Consider the following 19,238-nt stretch of genomic DNA (forward strand, 5'->3'; position numbering starts at 1 on the left):
TGAATTTTGGCATTGACCCTAATACTTAACTTCCATCAAAATTATCCCTTCATTTTCTTTTCCAACTCCCCTGCTTTCTTCTTTTTGAAATCTTCAGATTTCAGACCACATTCATACTCAACCATAGAAATAGGTCATGCAAAAAATAAACGGAGTTTCACTCTTGTTGCCCCGGCTAGAGTGCAATGACACGATCTCGGCTCACTGCAACCTCTACTTCCCAGGTTCAAGCGATTCTCCTGCCTCAGCCTCCCAAGTAGCTGAGATTATGGGCACAGGCCACCATGTCCGGCTAATTTTTTGAATTTTTTTTTTTTTTTTCTTGAGATGGAGTCTCACTCTGTTGCCCAGGTTGGAGTGCAGTGGCACTATCTCGGCTCACTGCAAGCTCCGCCTCCTGGATTCACACCATTCTCCTGCCTCAGCCTCCCGAGTAGCTGGGACTACAGGCGCCTGCCACCATGCCCGGCTAATTTTTTGTATTTTTAGTAGAGACGGGGTTTCACCGTGTTAGCCAGGATGGTCTTGATCTCCTGACCTCATGATCCGCCCACCTCGGCCTCCCAAAGTGCTGGGATTACAGGCAGGAGCCACCGTGCCTGGCCAATTTTTTGAATTTTTGGTAGAGATGGGGTTTCGCCATGTTGGTCAGGTGGTCTCAAACTCCTGGCCTCAAATGATCCGCCAGCCTTGGCCTCCCAAAAGTGCTGGGATTACAGGCATGAGCCACTGTGCCCAGCCCATTCCAGATACTTTTTTACTTGTTTTACTTTTAGAGATCGGATCTCGCTCCATCCATCGCCCAGGCTAGAGCACAACAGCGCAATCATGGCTCACTGCAGCTTCCATCCCCCAGGCTCGCGTAATTCTCCCACAACAGCCTCCAGAAGAGCTGGGACTACAGGTTTGAGCCATCACGCCCAGCTGATTTTTTTGTTAAAGACAGGGGTCTCACTATATCGCTCAGACTGGTCTCCAACTCCTGAACTCAAGGGATCCTCTCACCTAGGCCTCCCAAAGTGGTAGGATTAGGCGTGAGCCACCGCGCCCGACCCTTTTTTAACTCTTAAGAATGACATAGGCCGGGCGCAGTGGCTGAAGCCTGTAATCCCAGTACTTTGGGAGGCCAAGACGGCGGATCACGGTCAGGAGATCGAGACCATCCTGGCTAACCCGGTGAAACCCCGTCTCTACTAAAACATACAAAAAAACTAGCCGGGCGAGGTGGCGGGCGCCTGTAGTCCCAGCTACTTGGGAGGCTGAGGCAGGAGAATGGCGTAAACCCGGGAGGCGGAGCTTGCAGTGAGCTGAGATCCAGCCACTGCACTCCAGCCTGGGCGACAGAGCAATACTTCCGTCTCAAAAAAAAAAAAAAAAAAAAAAAAAAAAAGAATGACATAATTGGCTGTGAATGGTGGCTTATGCCTGTAACTCTACCACTTTTTTTTTTTTCCTTCTTGTAGATGGAGTCTCACTCTGTTGCCCAGGCTGGAGTGCAGTGGTGCAATATCTCGGCTCACTGCAGCCTCCGTCTCCCAGGTTCAAGCAGTTCTCCTGCCTCAGCCTCCTGAGTAGCTGGGATTACAGGCACGTGCCACCATGCCCAGCTAATTTTTATTAGAGTCGGGGTTTTACCATGTTGACCAGGCTGGTCTTGAACTCCTGACCTCAAGTGATCCACCTACCTCAGCCTCCCAAAGTGCTAGGATTACAGGTATGAGCCACTGCACCTGGCCAGTAACCCTACTACTTTGGGAGGGAGGTGGGAGAATCCCTTTAGCCTAGGAGTTTGTGACCAACCTGGGCAACATGGCAAGACCCCATCTCTACTAAAAGTACACAAAATTTGCCAGGAGTGGTGGTACATGCTGACAGTTCCAGCTCCCTGGGAGGCTGAAGTGGGAAGATCACCTGAGCCTGGGAGATGGAGGCTGCAGGAAGCCGAGATCACACAACTGCACTCTAGCCTGGGCAACAGAGTGAGACCCTGTCTCAAAAAAAAAAAAGAAAAAAAAGAAAAAAGATTATCTAAACAAATGGAAAACATCTCATGTTCATGAACTGGAAGACAACATTGTTAAGATGGCAATTCTTCCGAAACTGATCTACAGATTCAGTATAATCCCTATCAAAATCCTAGCTTTTTTGCAGAAATCAATGAACTGATTCTAAAATTCATATGGTTTTGGGCGGCCGCGGTTGCTCATACGTGTAATCCCAGCATTATGGGAGGCCGAGGCGGGTGGATCACTTGAGACCAGGAGTTGGAGACCAGCCTGGCCAACATGGCAAAATCCCGTCTCTACAAAAAAATACAAAAATTAGCCAGGCATGATGGCGCCTGCCTGTAATGCCAGCTACTCTGGAGGCTGAGGTGCAAGAATCACTTGAACCTGGGAAGTGGAGCTGAGATCATGCCACTGCACTCCAGCCTGGGTGACAGAGTGACAGAGTGAGAGAGACTTTGTCTCTTAAAAAAAAAAGTATGTGTGTATATATATACGTATATATATACGTATATATAAATGTGTGTGTGTGTATGAGTGTGCGTATATATCTCTTGACAGGGTCTTGCACTCTGTCACCCTGGAGTACAGGCACATAATTATAGTTCATCGCAGCCTCAACCTCCTGAGCTCAAGCAATTCTCCTGCCTCAGCCTCCTGAATAGCTGTAACTATAGGTGTGCACCACCATACCCAGCTAATTTTTATTTTATTTTTTGTAGAGATGATGTCTCACTTTGTTGCCCAGACTGGTCTCAAACTCCTGGATTCAAGCAATCCTCCTGCCTCAGGCTCCTGAAGTGCTGGGATTACAGCTGTGAGCCACTACTCCCAGCCTGGTCAACTGTTTTTTTGACAAGAGGACCAAAATAATTCAATGGGAGAAAAAGTCATCTCAACAAATGGTACTGAAACAACTAGATAATCATGTGCAAGAGTAACAGTTGGACTTCTACCTCATACCATATACAAAAATTAACTCAAAATGGATTCGAGACTTAAGTAAAAGCTAAAACTGGAAAACTCTTAGAAGAAAACATAGGGGGAAAATCTTCATGATATTGATTTTACAACCCAAAATTGGATCTGGCAATGATTCCTTGGATATGACACCAAAAACAGGCAAAAAATTGAAAAATAGATGTTTCAGATTTAATCAAAATTGACAACTTTTCTGCAAAGGACTATTGAGTGAAAAGGGGCTGGGTGCAGTGACTCAAGCTTGTAATCTCAACACTTTGGAAGGCTGAGGAGGGCAGATTGCTTGAGCTGAGGAGTTCAAGACCAGCCTGGCAACAGGGTAAAACCCATCTCTACACACACACACACACACACACACACACACACACACATACACACAGTGAAAAGGTAACCCAAAGAATGGACAGGGCTGGATGTGGTGTCTCACGCCTGTAATCGTAGCACTATGGGAGGCTGAGGCAGGCAGATCACTTGAGGTGAGGAGTTTGAGACCAGCCTGGCCAATGTGGCAAAATACCATCTCTACCAAAAATACAAAAATTAGCCGGGCATGGTGGCGTGCACCTGTAATCCCAGCTACTCAGAGGGCTGAGACACGAGAATTGCTTGAACCCGGGAGGTGGGGGTTGCAGTGAGCTGAGATCGTGCCACTGCATTCCAGCCTGGGCGACAGAGACTCCAACTCAAAAAAAAAAAAAGCTCTGAATAACATTTCTCCAAAGAAGATACACAAATGGTCGGTAAACACATGAAGAAATACCCATCATCATCAATTATTAGGGAAATGCAAATCAAAACCACAATGAAGCTACTCTGCCTATGGAGTAACTATTCTTTTACTTTCTAAAAGTAACAAAATAAAAAAACAACCACACACACAATGAGATGCCATTTCATGGCCATTAGGATGGCTAATATATATATTTAAAAAGCAAATAAGATTACAAGTGCTGGCTATGAGGTAGAGTAATTAGGATACTTGTAATTTACTGGTAGAAATGTAAAATGCCACAGCCACAAAGAATTACCATGTGATCCCGCAGCTCCATTTCTAAGATTAGATCTAAATGAACTGAAAGAGATTCTAACAGATATTTGTAAACCAATGTTCACAGCAGCATTATTCACAATAGCTAAAAGGTAGAAACAATTCAAGTGTCCATTGATAGATGAATAACAAAGTGTGGTATGAATACAACAGATTATTCAGACTTAATGAAGAATGAAATTCTGATATATGCTACAACATGAATGAGCCTTGAAAACATTATGCTAAGTGAAGTCAGACACAAAAGGACAAATACTGAATGATTCACTTATAGGAAGTACCTAGAACAAGCAAATTTGTAGAGATATAATAGAATAGTGGTTACTAGGAGAAAGAAATGAGGATTTTTTAATTAATTAATTAATTAATTTTGACACGGAGTCTAGCTCTGTCGCCCAGGCTGGAGTGCAGTGGCGCGATCTCGGCTCATCGCAAGCTCCACCTCCCGGGTTCATGCCATTCTCCTGCCTCAGCCTCCTGAGTAGCTGGGACTACAGGCTCATACCACCATACCCAGCTAATCTTTGTATTTTTTGTGGAGACAGAGTTTTGCAATGTTGCCCAGGCTGAGAATTTTTTTTTTTTTTATGGGTAACATTGCAAAACCCTTTCTGTTGCCCAGGTTGGGATTTTTTTTTTTTTTTTTTTAACTCTACATGGGTAGAGTTTCAGATTGGAATGATGAAAAAGTTCGAGATAGTAATGATGGTTGGAAATCAATGTGAATGTACTTAATGCCGCTGATTTGTATACTCAAAACTAGTTAAGACAGTGGCCAGGCGCAGTGGCTCACGCCTGTAATCCCAGCACTTTGGGAGACCGAGGCGGGCAGACCACTAGGTCAGGAGATTGAGACCATTGTGGCTAACATGGTGAAACCCTGTCTCTACTAAAAATACAAAAAATAAGCCAGGCGTAGTGGCGGGCACCTGTAGTCCCAGCTACTCGGGAGGCTGAGGCAGGAGGATGGCGTGAACCCAGGAGGCAGAGCTTGCAGTGAGCAGAGACCGTGCCATGTACTCCAGCCTGGGCAACAGAGAGAGACTCTGTCTCAAAAAAAAAAAAAAAAAAAAAAAAAAGTTAAGATACTAAAATGTTGTTATATATATTTTACAATACAATAACAAAAGGGCAACCCACAGAATCAGAAAATATTTGAAAATGTGTAAGAAACTTATATCTAGAATATATAACTCTTACAACTCAATAAACATATAACAATTAGAAAATGGGCAAAGGATCTTAATAGACTTTTTTTTTTCTTTTTATGAGACAGAGTCTCGCTCTATTGCCAGGCTGGAGTGCAATGGCACAATCTGGGCTCACTGCAACCTCTGCCTCCCGGGTTCAAGTGATTCACCTGCCTCAGCCACCCAAGTAGCTGGGACTACAGGCATGTGCCACCATGCCCAGATCATTTTTTGTATTTTTAGTAGAGATGGTGTTTCACCATGTTGGCCAGAATGGTCTCGAACTCCAGACCTCGTGATCTGCCCACCTCGGCCTCCCAAAGTGCTGGGATTACAGGCATGAGCCACCACACCCAGCCTTAATAGACATTCTTTAAAAAAGATATACAAATGGCTAATAAGCAAATGAAGAGATGCTCAACATCATTAGTTATCAAGAGAATGCAAATCAAAACCACAATGAGATACCATTTCACACTTACTTGGATAGCTAGAATAAAAGAGTAAGTTCATTACACAGTGTATGCTTATACCAAAATACCACACGTACCCTATAAATATGTACAACTATTACATACCCATAGAAAATAAAAATAAAAACATCCCCCAAAAGTCAGATGAGTGTTTAAAGGATGCTGAGAAATCAGAACCCTCATGCATTGCTGGTGGGAATGTAAAATGGTACAGTTGGTTTGCATAACAGTCTAGCAGTTCCTCAAATGACTAAATGTAGAGTTACCATATGACCTAGCAATTCCACTCTTAGGTATGTACCCCAAAGAAATAAAACTTCTACATGAATTTTATCAGCATTATTTGTAAGAGCTAAAAAATGGAAACAGCCCAAATGTCCACTGACAAATGGATAAACAAAATTTGGTATAGCCATATAATGAAATACAGTCACTAGAAAAAAGTACTGATATATGCTACAACACAGATTAACCTTGAAAACATGCTAAGTGAAAGGAGCCAGTCTATTGTATGATTCCATTCATATGAAAGTCCTGAATCAGAAACCTATGAACAAGTTCGTAGTTGCTGAGGGCTGGGAGAGGGGCAGGACGGGAAACAGGGGAGTAATAGCTGAAGTGTATAGAGTTTCTTTTTGAGGTGATGAACATGTTCTAAAATTGACGATGGTGATGGTGTCCCATGTTTATAAATATACTATAAACCAATGTACACTTTAAATGGGTAAATCATATGGTATGTGCATATTTAATGAAGCTAAAAATAGCACCCAAAAAAGATCATTGACAAGAATGAAAAGTACTTATTACACCTAGGAGTTACTTTTCGTTTATACATCAAGGTTTTAGAAACTCAAAACACAAAATCACAGTATCAACCCTACCTCTGTGCCTCCAGGGCTCTCTCAAAATAGATATATTGAAAACCTACATAAAAACGCTAGCATCCACACAAGACCCAGTCAGTAACATAACCAGTCACTACTGCAAGCTTAGTAGGAACAGTTCTAAATTGAGCTGGAAAAAAAACCTGTGGGGGTGGAGTGGAGGGAGCTAAGCAAATCAGCAAAAACCAAACCGAAACAAAAAACCTTCCCTGGCTTCCTTTCATAAGGTCAGAGGTTTTAAATATATAAAGAAAAAAATATACTTACAAAGTCTTTTACACAGATTCTCTTGGAAAAACATGCAAGGCAATTTCCATGAGGGGGGCAAATGTTATATTGTTCTATGTGACTCAATTGATTTATATATGCTAGTTAACAAGGAGAATTAGTATACTGTTCACCAATCACACTAAAGCAACAGAAATGGGTTATACTGCCTACTCTCTAGTCCTAGTGAGTCTCAACTTCATGAGAATTTTGGTGACATTAGCCTCCCTTTCACCCTGAAAAAGAATCAAAAGTCGAGCTCTGGCCAGCTTTTAGACACTTCCTCTCTCCCCCAAATGATCACTTAAAAGCAATCTTTAATGAAACACACACAAAATTTATGCCATTGACAGAAATTTATTCTTCCATTAAGACTACAGCAATCTGAATTGCCAATTTATAGCTGCAAGTCCATCCAGGATGTATGCTAATTAAGGATGTTTCTCTATCAAGAATAAGACTCCTATGAAAAGAAAGAAATCACTCAAGGAAAAAAATGTAAAGTTCTCCACAATAATTATATTTCATTTAAATTTGGAAATTAAAAAAAAGGCTCTGTAGCAACAATTGATGTTATCCCTTTATCCTGATAGATGCCATAGAAGGTACTAATCTACACAGGTTCCTCTTTACACAACATATGCTGCATTTAGACACTTAATATACGAAGCTTTCTCTTGAAGGCACACATAGGCACACAGTAGTTACTGTGCCAAACAGGCTCAAGGTTTTAAGAGGACCATTTGTTAACGACAGGTGCACTTTGTAGCTATCATATCTTCATACTCTTTATAGGCAATTGAGCCATCGGGCTCAATGGTCAAAACACTCAAGGGGCTGTATTTGGCAGGTACACATGACGGTCTTGGCACTGAGGAGTCCAGCTTCTCGTAGATGATGTTCTGTACCATGGTGTGAACTGGAGAGCCATACCGATGTCCAACTGCTCTTGGACAGTCCCCTTTACAGTATCGAGGGTTGTACCTGTGCGGAGCCACAATCCAGTTGTCCCACTTCAGCTGACTAAAGCTAAGTCTAAAGTCATGGAGCTCACACTCATTTTGGGGAAAAAGAAACTGTTTGAAGTATTCACTCAGATTGAAGGAAGCTGGGACCAAGGGCTTCTTCAATTCAGAACTGACAGTTTCCTGACCTCTGCGGTGACGGTGATGGGAAGATCTCCCATCCTCAGCAGCATCTTCTCCCACAGGATAGGCAGACAGACTTCTCTCCTGGTCAGGACCCTGGGAAGGCCTCCTTTTATAGTAAAGGGAATACCACCTGTGATAAGCCTGAGCACTTGTGTCATTCAAATATAAGATCAGTGACGGGGGAACCAGAAGAGTCATGTTAAACAAACCATTCTGTGCTGAAGGATGCTCCAGCTGGTCTTTCATGCATGTAAAATTTATAGACATATGAATACTTCTCTTGTTGGAGGCCACTAAAGGTTGAAGGAGGCTGGTCACATCAATCTCAATCCATTTGTGTTTCTTTCCAAATTCAAACTGTGAGTTAAAGGTAAATGAGTACAGAGCTCTGTGGAGAGTCTTGCTAGAAAACTTTGGCTCCTTTATCATTAGGTTGCACACACATTTGACAGCAGAGGAAAAAGAAACTGAGTTGTTGATAGTGTACAACAAGACTGACTTGAGTAAGTGTTCAACGGTAGTAATGCGATCCAGGTTAAATAACAGGTCCACTGATGGAAGGATTCCTAAGAAGAAAAATAATCTACCAGTAGTGCTTGAATATGAGTCAACATAACAGGTAGTCAAGTCAAAGAAATAGTACTTCGTAATATGCTATGCTTTCTCCCTTCTCTTTTCCCCCACTTTCTCAAGCCTCAAAAAAAAAAAATGGGGGTTAATACAGAAAAGGCAGGCAATTGGTACCATTACTAATTCCCAGCAACCATACTGGACATTTTATCTCCAGAAAGTCAGATTTGATGGTGAATTAAAGTAACAGGGAAGCACTACATTCTGAAGTTTCTTTTTTTTTTTTTTTGAGATAGGGTCTCACTGTTACCCAGGCTGGAATGCAGTGGCACCATCATGGCTCACTGCAGCCTCAATCTCCCAGGACCAACTGATCCTCTCACCTTAGCCTCCCAGGTAGCTGGGACTACAGGCATGAGCCACCACGCCCAGCTAATTTTTTGTTTTTGTAGAGACAAGGTCTCGCTATATTGCCCAGGCTAGTCTCGAACTTCTGGGCTCAGGCAATCCTCTCACCTCAACCTCCTAAAGTGCTGGGATCACAGGCATGAGCCACTGTGCTCAGCCTGAAGCTTCATTCTGAGCAATTTGCTCCAAACACAGAAGCAGCTGATAAGGAAAGTAGTATTTTTCTTTTTTTTTTTTTCTTTTTTTTTTTTTTTTTTTTGAGACGGAGTCTTGCTCTGTCACCCAGGCTGGAGTGCAGTGGCCGGATCTCAGCTCACTGCAAGCTCCGCCTCCCGGGTTCACGCCATTCTCCTGCCTCAGCCTCCCGAGTAGCTGGGACTACAGGCACCCGCCACTTCGCCCGGCTAGTTTTTTGTATTTTTTAGTAGAGACGGGGTTTCACCGTATTAGCCAGGATGGTCTCGATCTCCTGACCTCATGATCCGCCCGTCTCGGCCTCCCAAAGTGCTGGGATTACAGGCTTGAGCCACCGCGCCCGGCCGGAAAGTAGTATTTTTCTCTTGGATAGTCTCTAGAGGGAAAACCATAATAAAAACACTTATCAGACTTATTAAGATGACATTCTAAGCCCTAGTGAAGAAAGTCAATTTAAAACAATGTAATTGTCCTAGTTAATTTAGAACACTTGAGAGGAAAAACGGATGCTCTAAAACCACTGCATTAAAATATGATATTAAGGAAGGAGAAAGGGTTTTAAGCAGATACAACTACCCTGTTGAGTTAGAATGGTTTTAAATCAAGAGCTAGTAGATAGAATTATTTATTTATTTATTTATTTATTTTTTAAGATGAAGCCTCACTCTGTCACCAGGCTGGAGTGCAGTGGTGCAATCTCGGCTAACTGCAACTTCCGCCTCCCTGGTTCAAGCGATTCTCCTGCCTCAGCCTCCCGAGTAGCTGGGACTACAGGCATGCGCCACCACACCCAGCCAATTTTTGTATTTTTAGTAGAGACGGGGTTTCACTACGTTATAATTTTTTAAAGCACCACACCCAACTGCTGAGTGAAACTGTGGACTGATACTTTGTTCTTGTAAGCACTGACTCTTCCAAATGGAAACTTTACGTTTTTCTCTCACAGAAAGTAACAAACGAGAAAAATACCCTATTTAACATGTCACACCAATAGCTGTAAGAGAAGTTTAAGGCCCATTCCTGGGCCAAAAGCTTGGTGGACTAGAAAGAGATGCTAACATTCTCTAGCAGCACTTCCCCTCAGCCCTGAAAGCCATTAAGTCTCTGGTGTTGCTTTAAAATTCCATCATATTAGCCCACCTTAACCAATGAGAGCATTAGGAAGAAACAATAAGCTCAAGTCCCAAATTTGTTTCAACTGGATATTGAGTTTTATGCAAAATAAAATGCAATTCAAGGAACTAGGCTCAGCTCTTTTCTGTAATTGAAATGCAGAAGTGTCTGTCATCTTCCCTCCACCCAGTTAACCAATCTGCTCTTACATACCTGTTACCTGGTCTCCAGGAACCTGCTTGTGCTGGGTACAGGGGGTGAAGAGCCGAACAGTGTTGTAGAGGTGACTTCTATTGGATTTAGGAATCCCTTCCTTGGTAGCGTATGTCTTATAGAGATTCTTCATGTAGTGCAAAGCTCTGGAGTCTGGTTGCAGCCTAGGTGCCCCACCTCGCCCAACAGATAGAACTTTGAAAAGCGGGGGAAGGAGGCCAGCTCTGTCTCTCTCATCTATAGGCTGCAGCAAGGACCAAGGTGTAGCCCCAGATTCCAACTCAGCACTAGCAGCAATCTGAGCATCTCCCCCAGAAGCCTGAGAACCAAGGCTAACAGGAAAACACAGCCAGGCAAAGCAGTAAAACCAAAGGAGAAATTTGTTGGGAAGCGCCATGGCCTGGGAGAACTAGTGAGGAACATATTTCTCCATGCCAGTCCTCTTCCTAAAAGCCAGGAAGAGCCTAGCTTGATCTCTTAAATAAATTTCAGGTGTGTGGGTGGACTAGCGTTGCTTCTGTAATCAGGCCTCAAGTATGCCTAGCTGAAGATGATTTTTATCAGCTGTATATCGAGCAGCTGATAACACCTTATTTAGCCAATTAGTTCATTAGATACAGATTTATTTGGTTATTTAGCTTTCCTCTCTTTTCCCCTGGCATTTCTTAAAACCTGTTATTGTTATACTACTGGACTAGCTATGTAGCTGAAAGTCTAAGATAAATTGAGGAATGATCTTAAATAAAATCTCTCATTTTTAAAGAAATTTGGATTAAGATGTTTGCAAGGTGCCTGCTGAAACTTCTGAGGCATGTGGAAAAGCTAACCAATTATTCATGATGATACTCAGATCTGTTGGTATGCAACTTATGGTATTAGGTTACTCTTCCTCTCAATTTATCCTCACGGCCCCTTCCACTTCCAGGTGTTTACAATATGTAATTATTCGCTGCATGTTAATTTGAGGGGTGAGAAAGTCACAACTGGCATAGAAGTTCCAGAGAGCAGAAAACCGTTAGGTTTCTCAGTCCTCCCAGGTGGCTGGGTACAGAATATGTACTTGGAGTACTGGAATTTTATTTGCAATGTTCTTAAAAGAGGACATCGCCTTTAACCTTGACTTAATTTTAAATATAACAACTTGATGTCCTTACTGTGGTCTGCACACTCATCTATAAATACTTTGATTGAAAGGTTTTCGGATGTTTGCAGATGCTATAAAATAAATGAATGTTTTTTATTATTATTATTCACCCAAATGGTCGTAGAATTCGCTACAATATTTCTGTCCTTACCTGTAATTCTGTTCTTGCCTTGGAGCTGAGACCAGGCTAGGCATTATGGTTTTAAAAAATGAGGCAAAGGAGCACCATGAAAAGCTGAAATGAGGGGATATCCAGCGCCACCCCGAAGAAGACTATGCTGGAAGAAAGTCAACCCACATAGTACAAGATACAAAGCCAGTTTGTCAGTACCTATATGAGAAAACTAAGGTATGTCTGCAAAATACAAGTTGACTGCCTGCCGAGCCTCCGTGGGCCGTAAGCAGTGTTATAAAACACACCCAACTGCTGAATGAGAGCTTAGTCCTCGATTAAATATGGCCAGCAATTCCATTAACAACACTGACAGACGCCTCATGGCAAGCTGTACAGGACAACAGCATCATCAAGCAGAATGCACCTCAGGGAAAACACAGTAAGGCCTCTCACCCGACGTTCCTTGCTTCTCACGTGGGGAGAGGAAAGAACTGGGGCATCGTGATACCCCCCACCCCACGCAAACCATCTGGGGAGGACGCTGGCTGCTGTCGAGGCGGCCTCAGCATTCATCAGTTGACGATTATTTGATTATTTTTGTGGCTGAATTTGAGGAAACGTTTGTATTATCTCTTGGGAATGTTTACAGCCTGCCAGTGGACTCTAAAACAGAGGTTACCAAGAGAAGCCTTAGATGTGTGTCCCTGATTGTGGTGCTGGGGTCGCTGATGGCTTGAAAATAACAGAGCCCCCTTTGAGTTACTGGCCAAGGCTAAATAAAACCTCGTGCTCCTTTGCTGTGGGGCGGTCCGGTCTCGGGGCTCAGAGGCGCTCTGTCCACAGCTGGGAGAACTCGCAGGCCCCAAGCTCCTGGCCAGCGCGGGCCCCGAGGTCGGCAGGCCCCTTGCTCGTCACCTCGTTGTTCCCTCACCCGCCTCCCGCATTCGGCCGCTTCCTGACTGGGATTCCACAGAAAGGCCGAGGGCTGAGGAGAAGTGTGAGCGCCTCCGCCTGTCCACTGTCCCCCAAAGTCAGTTCAATCCCCGACGTCCTCCGCTAGGTTCCACCCCACCGGCCCCGGCGGGGCCTCCAAGGCACCGCCCACCTACGGGTCACCCAGTCAGGCCACTTCTTTCTGGGACAAAGGCATCACCCCTTAGAGACAGCAGGAAAATGGTATCTCCCGGAAGTTACCTCACGACCTCCAAGCCCCGCTTCCAATCTTGCCGGAAGTGACGAAAGAGTCAACCGGCTCGGTGACTGCGGAGGGCGAGCTAACACCTGTGCGTGAGTGGGAGGCTGGTTGTGCAGTGTTGGTGGACCCTGAGAGGCTACGGGCTCCCCGCTGGGCTGGGGTAGGATAAGGAGTCCAGGGGCAGGAGTCTGGGGTTGGGGACGGACCGCCGCGGGGACTGCGGCGCTTTGCGAAAGCGAGCCAAGCTCCTGTCCGCTCTCGGTCCTGCAGGGCCGTTGCCACGATGGGCCGCGAGTTTGGGAATCTGACGCGGATTCGGCATGTGATCACCTACAGCTTGTCACCTTTCGAGCAGCGCGCCTTGCCGCATGTTTTCAGTAAAGGAGTCCCCAACATGCTGCGCCGCGTTCGGGAGTCTTTCTTTCGCATGGTGCCGCGTGAGTGCCCTGGGCCTGTGGGAGCGGGAGGCTGAACCCCAACAGCAGCAGCAGTCCCTGCGTCTCCCCTCTGAGCGCTGGCGGCCGGGCAGGTGCTCTGTAACTTGCCGTACACACCTTTGTCGTTGAATATTCCTGACCGCCCTTGAGCTGGTCATATTATCCTCCCGATCTTACACGGGGAAAACTGAGTTACAGAACTGAAATGACTGGCCCAGGGTCACTCGGGTGATTCCAGCGTGTTCCTCTGAGGTCATCTTTATCGAGTTCTTACCAGTGGTGAAATGCTTTGAATTAAACGTGCAGCAGATAGTGATGATAGTTGCACGGCCTTGGATATGCTAAGAACTACTTAAGTGTATACTTTAAAGAATACAACAGGACTGAGACCTTTTTTTTTCTTCTATATGTCTTATATATGTGCTCTGTTTACTCTCTTAATTTTTAAAGAGTTTGTAGTGTTTTATCTTCTCTACAAATGGGGGACTGAAGAGGTCGAGAAATCCAAGAGGAAGAATCCAGCTGCCTATGAAAATGACAAATGAGCAATGCATCCGGATGACGGTTCCCTGTCTCTGAAAGACCTTTTTCTGGAAGAGGAGTCTGCATTGTAGTGTCTCAAAGACACAATAAACTTCCTATGGTCTGCCCTGTTGTGATTTTACATTTTTGTGAGTAGAATCCTGTGTGACCACTAAATATTCAAGTTAATGAAGCGCGCCTTCTCAGCATGAGTCTTTAAGTTTTGCCTGGTCTTGGATTTTGGTGAAAGAGCAGAGCTCGCCCTTTGTTCCATAATCTACAAGAAAGTAGCTGCAGCTACTCCTGCAGCTAACCATTTGTGGGTGACATGGGCTATGGGGAGTGCTGGTTCTTGGCCCTCTGCTCCCATAACAACAATAAAGTCTAGTAACTATCTTGTAATTAGTATGTGTCAGGTACACTTTTATTTTTTGAGATGGAGTCTTGCTGTGTCACCCAGGCTGGAGTGCAGTGGTGCGATCTCGGCTCACTGCCATCTCTGCCCCCTGGGTTCAAACGATTCTCCTGCCCCACCCTCAGAGTAGCTGGGATTACAGGTGCAAGACACCACACCCGGCTAATTTTTTGTATTTTTTGTAGAGACAGGGTTTCACCATGTTGGCCAGGCTGGTCTAGAACTCCTGACCTCAGGTGATCTGCCCACCTCCGCCTCCCAAAGTGCTGGGATTACAGGCATGAGCCATGGCACTCCAGGCCTCAAATACTCTTCTTAGCTACACAAATGAACTGTTAAACTTCACAAGCACCTTTAATGTATCCTCATCTGGCAGATGAGGAAACAGGCACAGAGAGATGAAGTAATTTGCCAGAAATTATACAGCGGTGAATGGTGGAGTCTTGCACTCAAGTGATGCTCTTAAAGCTATGCTCTACTGCAGGGGTGTCCAATCTTTTGGCTTCCCTGGGCCACACGCAAAATACACTAACACTACAATAGCTGATAAACTTTTTAAAAATTTGCAAAAAAACCCTCAACGTTTAAAGAAAGTTTACAAATTTTTGTTGGGTGGGATTCAAAGCCATCCTGGGCCGCTTGCTGCCAGGACTGCGGTTGGACAAGCTTGCTCTACTGCCTTTCCTCCTAAGGCGGGCCTTAGCCTGAAGGGATATCAGCTATAAAACGGATGAGGTGATCTCTTGGCCTCCACAGCAGTTTTCTGTTTCTGTGCCAGGAAGCCAACAATGTTTTCAACCGTATGTGGTTCATAAAGCCTCAAATATTTACTCTGGCCCTTTATGAAAAAAGGTTTACCCCTGATCTAAAGCCTTTAAATTATCTTTTTGGTATTAAAGGTACCATTTTCCCTTCGCCCACCGGCAGATGGTGGGGGTAGGTGTGGTTGGCAGTTTTATGCCTCTAGTTTCGTAGAGAGGCTTCTCTCTAAGCTTCAGGGCATGGATCTCACTTGGTAGTGGGTATGTGGAATATGATGAGTTGTCATAGCTCAGTCAGTACCATACATGACATGGGATCTGAGATCTGAGATCTGTTTTTAGAAACTCTTCCTGCTAGCAGCAACTTTGATTCTGACTCAGGCCGGTTTTTTTTTTTTTGAGATGGAGTCTTGCTCTGTCACCAGGCTGGAGTGCAGTGGTGCGATCTCAGCTCACTGCAACTTCCGCCTCCCGGGCTCAAGTGATTGTCCTGCCTTAGCCTCCCAAGTAGCTGGCACTACAGGCGTACACCAACACACCCAGCTAATTTATGTATTTTTTTTTTTTTTTTTTAGTAGAGATGACATTTCACCATGTTGGCCAGGATGGTCTTGATCTCTTGACCTCGTGATCCACCTGCCTCGGCCTCCCAAAGTGTTGGGATTACAGGCGTGAGCCACCGTGCCCGGCCAGACTGTATCTTTATTATCCTAAATACTGCTATTGCCTGTTAAGAATCAAAAGTTAAGATACTTCAAAACATGGCTGGATGCGGTGGCTCATGCCTATAATCCCAGCACTTTGGGAGGCTGAAGTGGGTGGATCACTTGAGGTCAGGAGTTTGAGACCAGCCTGGCCAACATGGTGAAACCCCGTCTCTACTAAAAATATAAAAATTAACTCAGCATGGTGGCACACACCTATAATCCCAGCTACTCAGGAGGCTGAGGCAGAATCACTTGAATCTGGGAGGTGGAGGTTGCAGTGAGCAGTGATTGTGCCACTGCACTCCAGCCTGGGTGACAGAGCGAGACTTCAAAACAAAACCTAAAAGATGAACTACATTGTGAGGCAGGATATGGGGAGAAGGCTGAGTCTTACAATCTTGGGCTTGTCCTCTTAGCCCGTCACTTCCTCATTATGTGATACAGGGAAGAAACCTACCTTCATGAGCCTTAAGCTTCGCACCCATAACATGGAAATATTACAAAGTTCTTGGGCTGTGATGATGGTGAAATGAGTGACAAGGTCTGTCAGGATGGTATGGGCTTAACATAGGGCAACTAACTGAGGAACTCTTCTACCCCACCCCCAAAAGACAGGCCAGTTTTCCCATTTTTCTCTGTCCAGATTTATTCCCAGGTCTTGCAACGTATTTGGGTCATAGACTTCTTTGAGAATGATGAAAACTGTGGACCCATCCTTACAGTGCATAGCTTCAAAAAGTTCACAGCCCAGGGGAGGACCACTGCTTTGAGAGGCCGTTAATGTCTTTCTGCCTCTGGTGTTTGCCCCAAGCTGCCGGGTAGATGGCCACCCTCTCCCATCTTGCTCGCCTTGTTCTACACTTAGACTATTTCTCCCTGGTTCTTTGACTCCTTTGGAGAGACCAGCTCAAAAGATTGAAAGCCATTTTCTCAGCCCAAACCAGGCATTGAGCCTATTCTTTTTATTCCTGGAGTGCTCTACTGACATGACTGTGCCGTAAGCCCTGTGATGTGTTGAGTTTCTGCTTTGGATGAAATTAGTCTGCTTTAAGCCTGTGTCTCATCAAAGGGCTTCCCTCTCTAAGCTTGGAGGAATGGATCTCACCTGTGTGGCAGGAGTGCTGAGGTGGTGGGTGTGTGGAATGTGGTGAGTTTTAGTCGCTCAGTGCTCCTATACATGATCTGGGATTATTTTAGGGGACATTCTATTTGCGTAAGTCCTCAGAGGAGGACCTGAGTAAAGCCTTTTAAGGATGGGCAACTGCTGTGGGCTTCAGTGCTGGTAACCCATCTGGAGCCTCCAATCCTGGGTATGGATCCCTTACCTGCTACTCTGGCACAACCACTTGCTCCATTTAACCTTTCTTTCTGCACATGCTCCTGCCCCCACAAGCGTTTTTAATCTATGGGCTGCAGAGTCTGGTGAAAGGAATGCCCTCGCTCTTTTAGTTTGCAAACAGTCCTCAAAATGCAGGCCTAGGGTAGGCCCAAAAGTCTATGCCAGTTCCAGCTAGCAAAAAAGCAAATACACTTTGACCTTTTGTTGAAATTTTACCTGGTAAAGTTTTTCCATTTCAGAGTCTTTCATCTTTTATTAGGCACCTTCTGCTTAGGGACAGCAAAAAGTTTCCAATTACTGCCAACTCCCAGTGATCGACCTAGAATGTGTTTCAAACAGCTGCTCATGTAGCTATACCCTCTTTCTCCCATTTCATCCTAAGCATTTGCCTCAGAAGCATAAAATCTCTGAGAGTTGTATCCAGAGTTACCAAGCTCTCGGCTATCAAATCTGCTTCAGTCTCATTTTCTTCTTGTAAATTAATCATTTGAACCCCCAAAGTGACAGAATAGGAGACTAAAGCCCAAAGAGGGGAAGGGCTGGCCTATGGGCAGTTGCACTCTGTAGACCCCAGGCTACTGCTTACCAGTCAAGCATTCTATCTTCTTATAGCTGAAACTGTTAAAGGCTACTTAGGCCTTTCTATTGGATAAGGAGCATGTAGTTCACTGAGCAAAATACTTGATTGTAGAGTCCGTGAATTTTTTTTTTTTTAAATTTCAAGAAGAGGCCTTCCCAGTCTCTCAAGTATGGGATATCTGTGGACAAATGCTGTCAATTCAGCTAAGTGCTGCCCGGATGTTGCTTTGAGTTTGATTTTTGTGCCATACTTAACTAAAACAACTAGAGTTCATGTAGACGTATGTTAAAATACTTTCCCCTTCCCCAACAGTGGTTCCTTCAACAGTGACTAATGGATTTTTTCTTTTGGGGAGAGGTTGGCATACAACATAGAAGCTTGAACCAAAGTCCTCTGCAGTGTTGTCACACTCATGAAGATGAATGGTCCTTTCCCCCTACACACAGAGGGGCAAGGGCTTCAAGCTTTCTTTCCCTGACTGTGTTATCGGCTTTACAAATTAACACAACAGGCTAGTTTGATCCTGCTAGAAGTACAGGAAGGCAGAAATGGAGAAGTGGAGAATTCATCTTTTGGATGAACAGTTTCCAAATCCCATTTGGCACGTCACTCTAGACTGGTAAAGGGGAGGCTGGCACTGAGGCCACAGACCCAACTGGCTCTAGGACATCACGTTGTTCAGTCCTTTGCTTATCTAATCACGTTTGTGTTCTTACCCAATGCTCACTAGGTCACCACTTAGCCACTTCCCCTCCCAACAAAAGTTCCCAGTTAGGCCCCGTCTGGGATCATCCAGTATCCAAGCTCAGGGGTGAAGGGAGGGAGCAGATAACTAGTCTCAACTGGTCAGTTGGTATATAGGTCTCTTCTCAATGTTCCTAAAGTGCATGCAGTGGCATCCCCCTCCATGATTCTGAGAGGACTAGAACCAGGACAGTCAGATCTGTGGTCACATCCTGCCCAATTCCAGTTCTGAGGTCCATCAAATCATCTGCTTCTCCCTTGGCAAGAAGCCGGTCAGTGGCCATCCTTTTCTACCTTCAGCTGTTGTGCATCTCCTCCACTTTTTCCTGGGGTAAAGGAACAAGCAGGTTCTTACCCAAATACCCAACGTGTGAAGATGAGACGGCCCTTGGGAAGAAGTATTAGCCATGTTTTCAGTGTGATGCCTGGCAGAAAGAATTTGTTGTATTTGTCTTAAGCTTATTATCCTCCTAGGTCATAGGAAGATCTAAAGTTCAATGAATCTCCTTACTCTGAATTCACACCTTTCCCCTCAAACTTAAAATGCCCATGTCATTTCACTAATACCCATAACTACTCATGGTTTAGATACATGTCCTCCCTTAGTCTAGAAATCTGCAGCAGTGGGCTGGGTGCGGTGGCTCACACCTGTAATCCCAGCACTCTGGGAGGCTGAGGCAGGCGGATCATGAGGTCAGGAGATCAGGACCATCCTGGCTAAAACGGTGAAAGCCCGTCTCTACTAAAAATACAAAAAATCAGCCAGGTGTCATGGCG

At 44.7% G+C, this 19,238-nt stretch overlaps 2 protein-coding genes across 9 annotated transcripts; one reads left to right on the top strand and one right to left on the bottom strand.

Annotated features, from left to right (window-relative positions):
- Positions 1 to 7,189: 7,189 nt before the first annotated feature.
- On the bottom strand, positions 7,190 to 12,883 carry GDF9 (growth differentiation factor 9). 7 transcript variants are annotated; one of them, XM_031666042.1, is made up of 3 exons: positions 12,867 to 12,883; positions 10,503 to 11,924; positions 7,190 to 8,569 (listed from the first exon to the last, which is right to left on the bottom strand). In XM_031666042.1, the coding sequence occupies exons 2-3, from the start codon at positions 10,897 to 10,899 to the stop codon at positions 7,599 to 7,601; spliced, it is 1,368 nt and encodes a 455-aa protein (XP_031521902.1). In that variant the 5' UTR covers positions 10,900 to 11,924; positions 12,867 to 12,883; the 3' UTR covers positions 7,190 to 7,598. The 7 variants fall into 7 exon arrangements, with proteins under 7 accessions (XP_031521902.1, XP_031521901.1, XP_031521900.1 ...); XM_031666041.1 differs by lacking the exon at positions 12,867 to 12,883 and adding an exon at positions 12,693 to 12,860; XM_031666040.1 differs by lacking the exon at positions 12,867 to 12,883 and adding an exon at positions 12,545 to 12,860.
- Positions 12,884 to 12,918: 35 nt separating this feature from the next.
- LOC101017841 (cytochrome b-c1 complex subunit 8) lies at positions 12,919 to 14,057 on the top strand. 2 transcript variants are annotated; one of them, XM_009209067.1, is made up of 3 exons: positions 12,919 to 13,116; positions 13,227 to 13,393; positions 13,844 to 14,057. In XM_009209067.1, the coding sequence occupies exons 2-3, from the start codon at positions 13,240 to 13,242 to the stop codon at positions 13,936 to 13,938; spliced, it is 249 nt and encodes an 82-aa protein (XP_009207331.1). In that variant the 5' UTR covers positions 12,919 to 13,116; positions 13,227 to 13,239; the 3' UTR covers positions 13,939 to 14,057. The 2 variants fall into 2 exon arrangements, with proteins under 2 accessions (XP_009207331.1, XP_009207330.1); XM_009209066.1 differs by having other exon boundaries at positions 12,919 to 13,044.
- Positions 14,058 to 19,238: the final 5,181 nt, after the last annotated feature.

The sequence above is a fragment of the Papio anubis genome, chromosome 5 (genome assembly GCF_008728515.1).
Source record: "Papio anubis isolate 15944 chromosome 5, Panubis1.0, whole genome shotgun sequence".
Classification (NCBI taxonomy): domain Eukaryota; kingdom Metazoa; phylum Chordata; class Mammalia; order Primates; family Cercopithecidae; genus Papio; species Papio anubis.

Excerpts from the sequence above, each read along its gene's own strand:
- GDF9 (XM_031666042.1), bottom strand. The coding sequence starts at position 10,899 with ATGGCGCTTCCCAACAAATTTCTCCTTTGGTTTTACTGCTTTGCCTGG. Across the intron at positions 8,570-10,502 it reads TCCTGGAGACCAGGTAACAG|GAATCCTTCCATCAGTGGAC; the intron begins GTATGTAAGAGC and ends TTTTCTTCTTAG.
- LOC101017841 (XM_009209067.1), top strand. The coding sequence starts at position 13,240 with ATGGGCCGCGAGTTTGGGAATCTGACGCGGATTCGGCATGTGATCACC. Across the intron at positions 13,394-13,843 it reads TTTCTTTCGCATGGTGCCGC|AGTTTGTAGTGTTTTATCTT; the intron begins GTGAGTGCCCTG and ends TAATTTTTAAAG.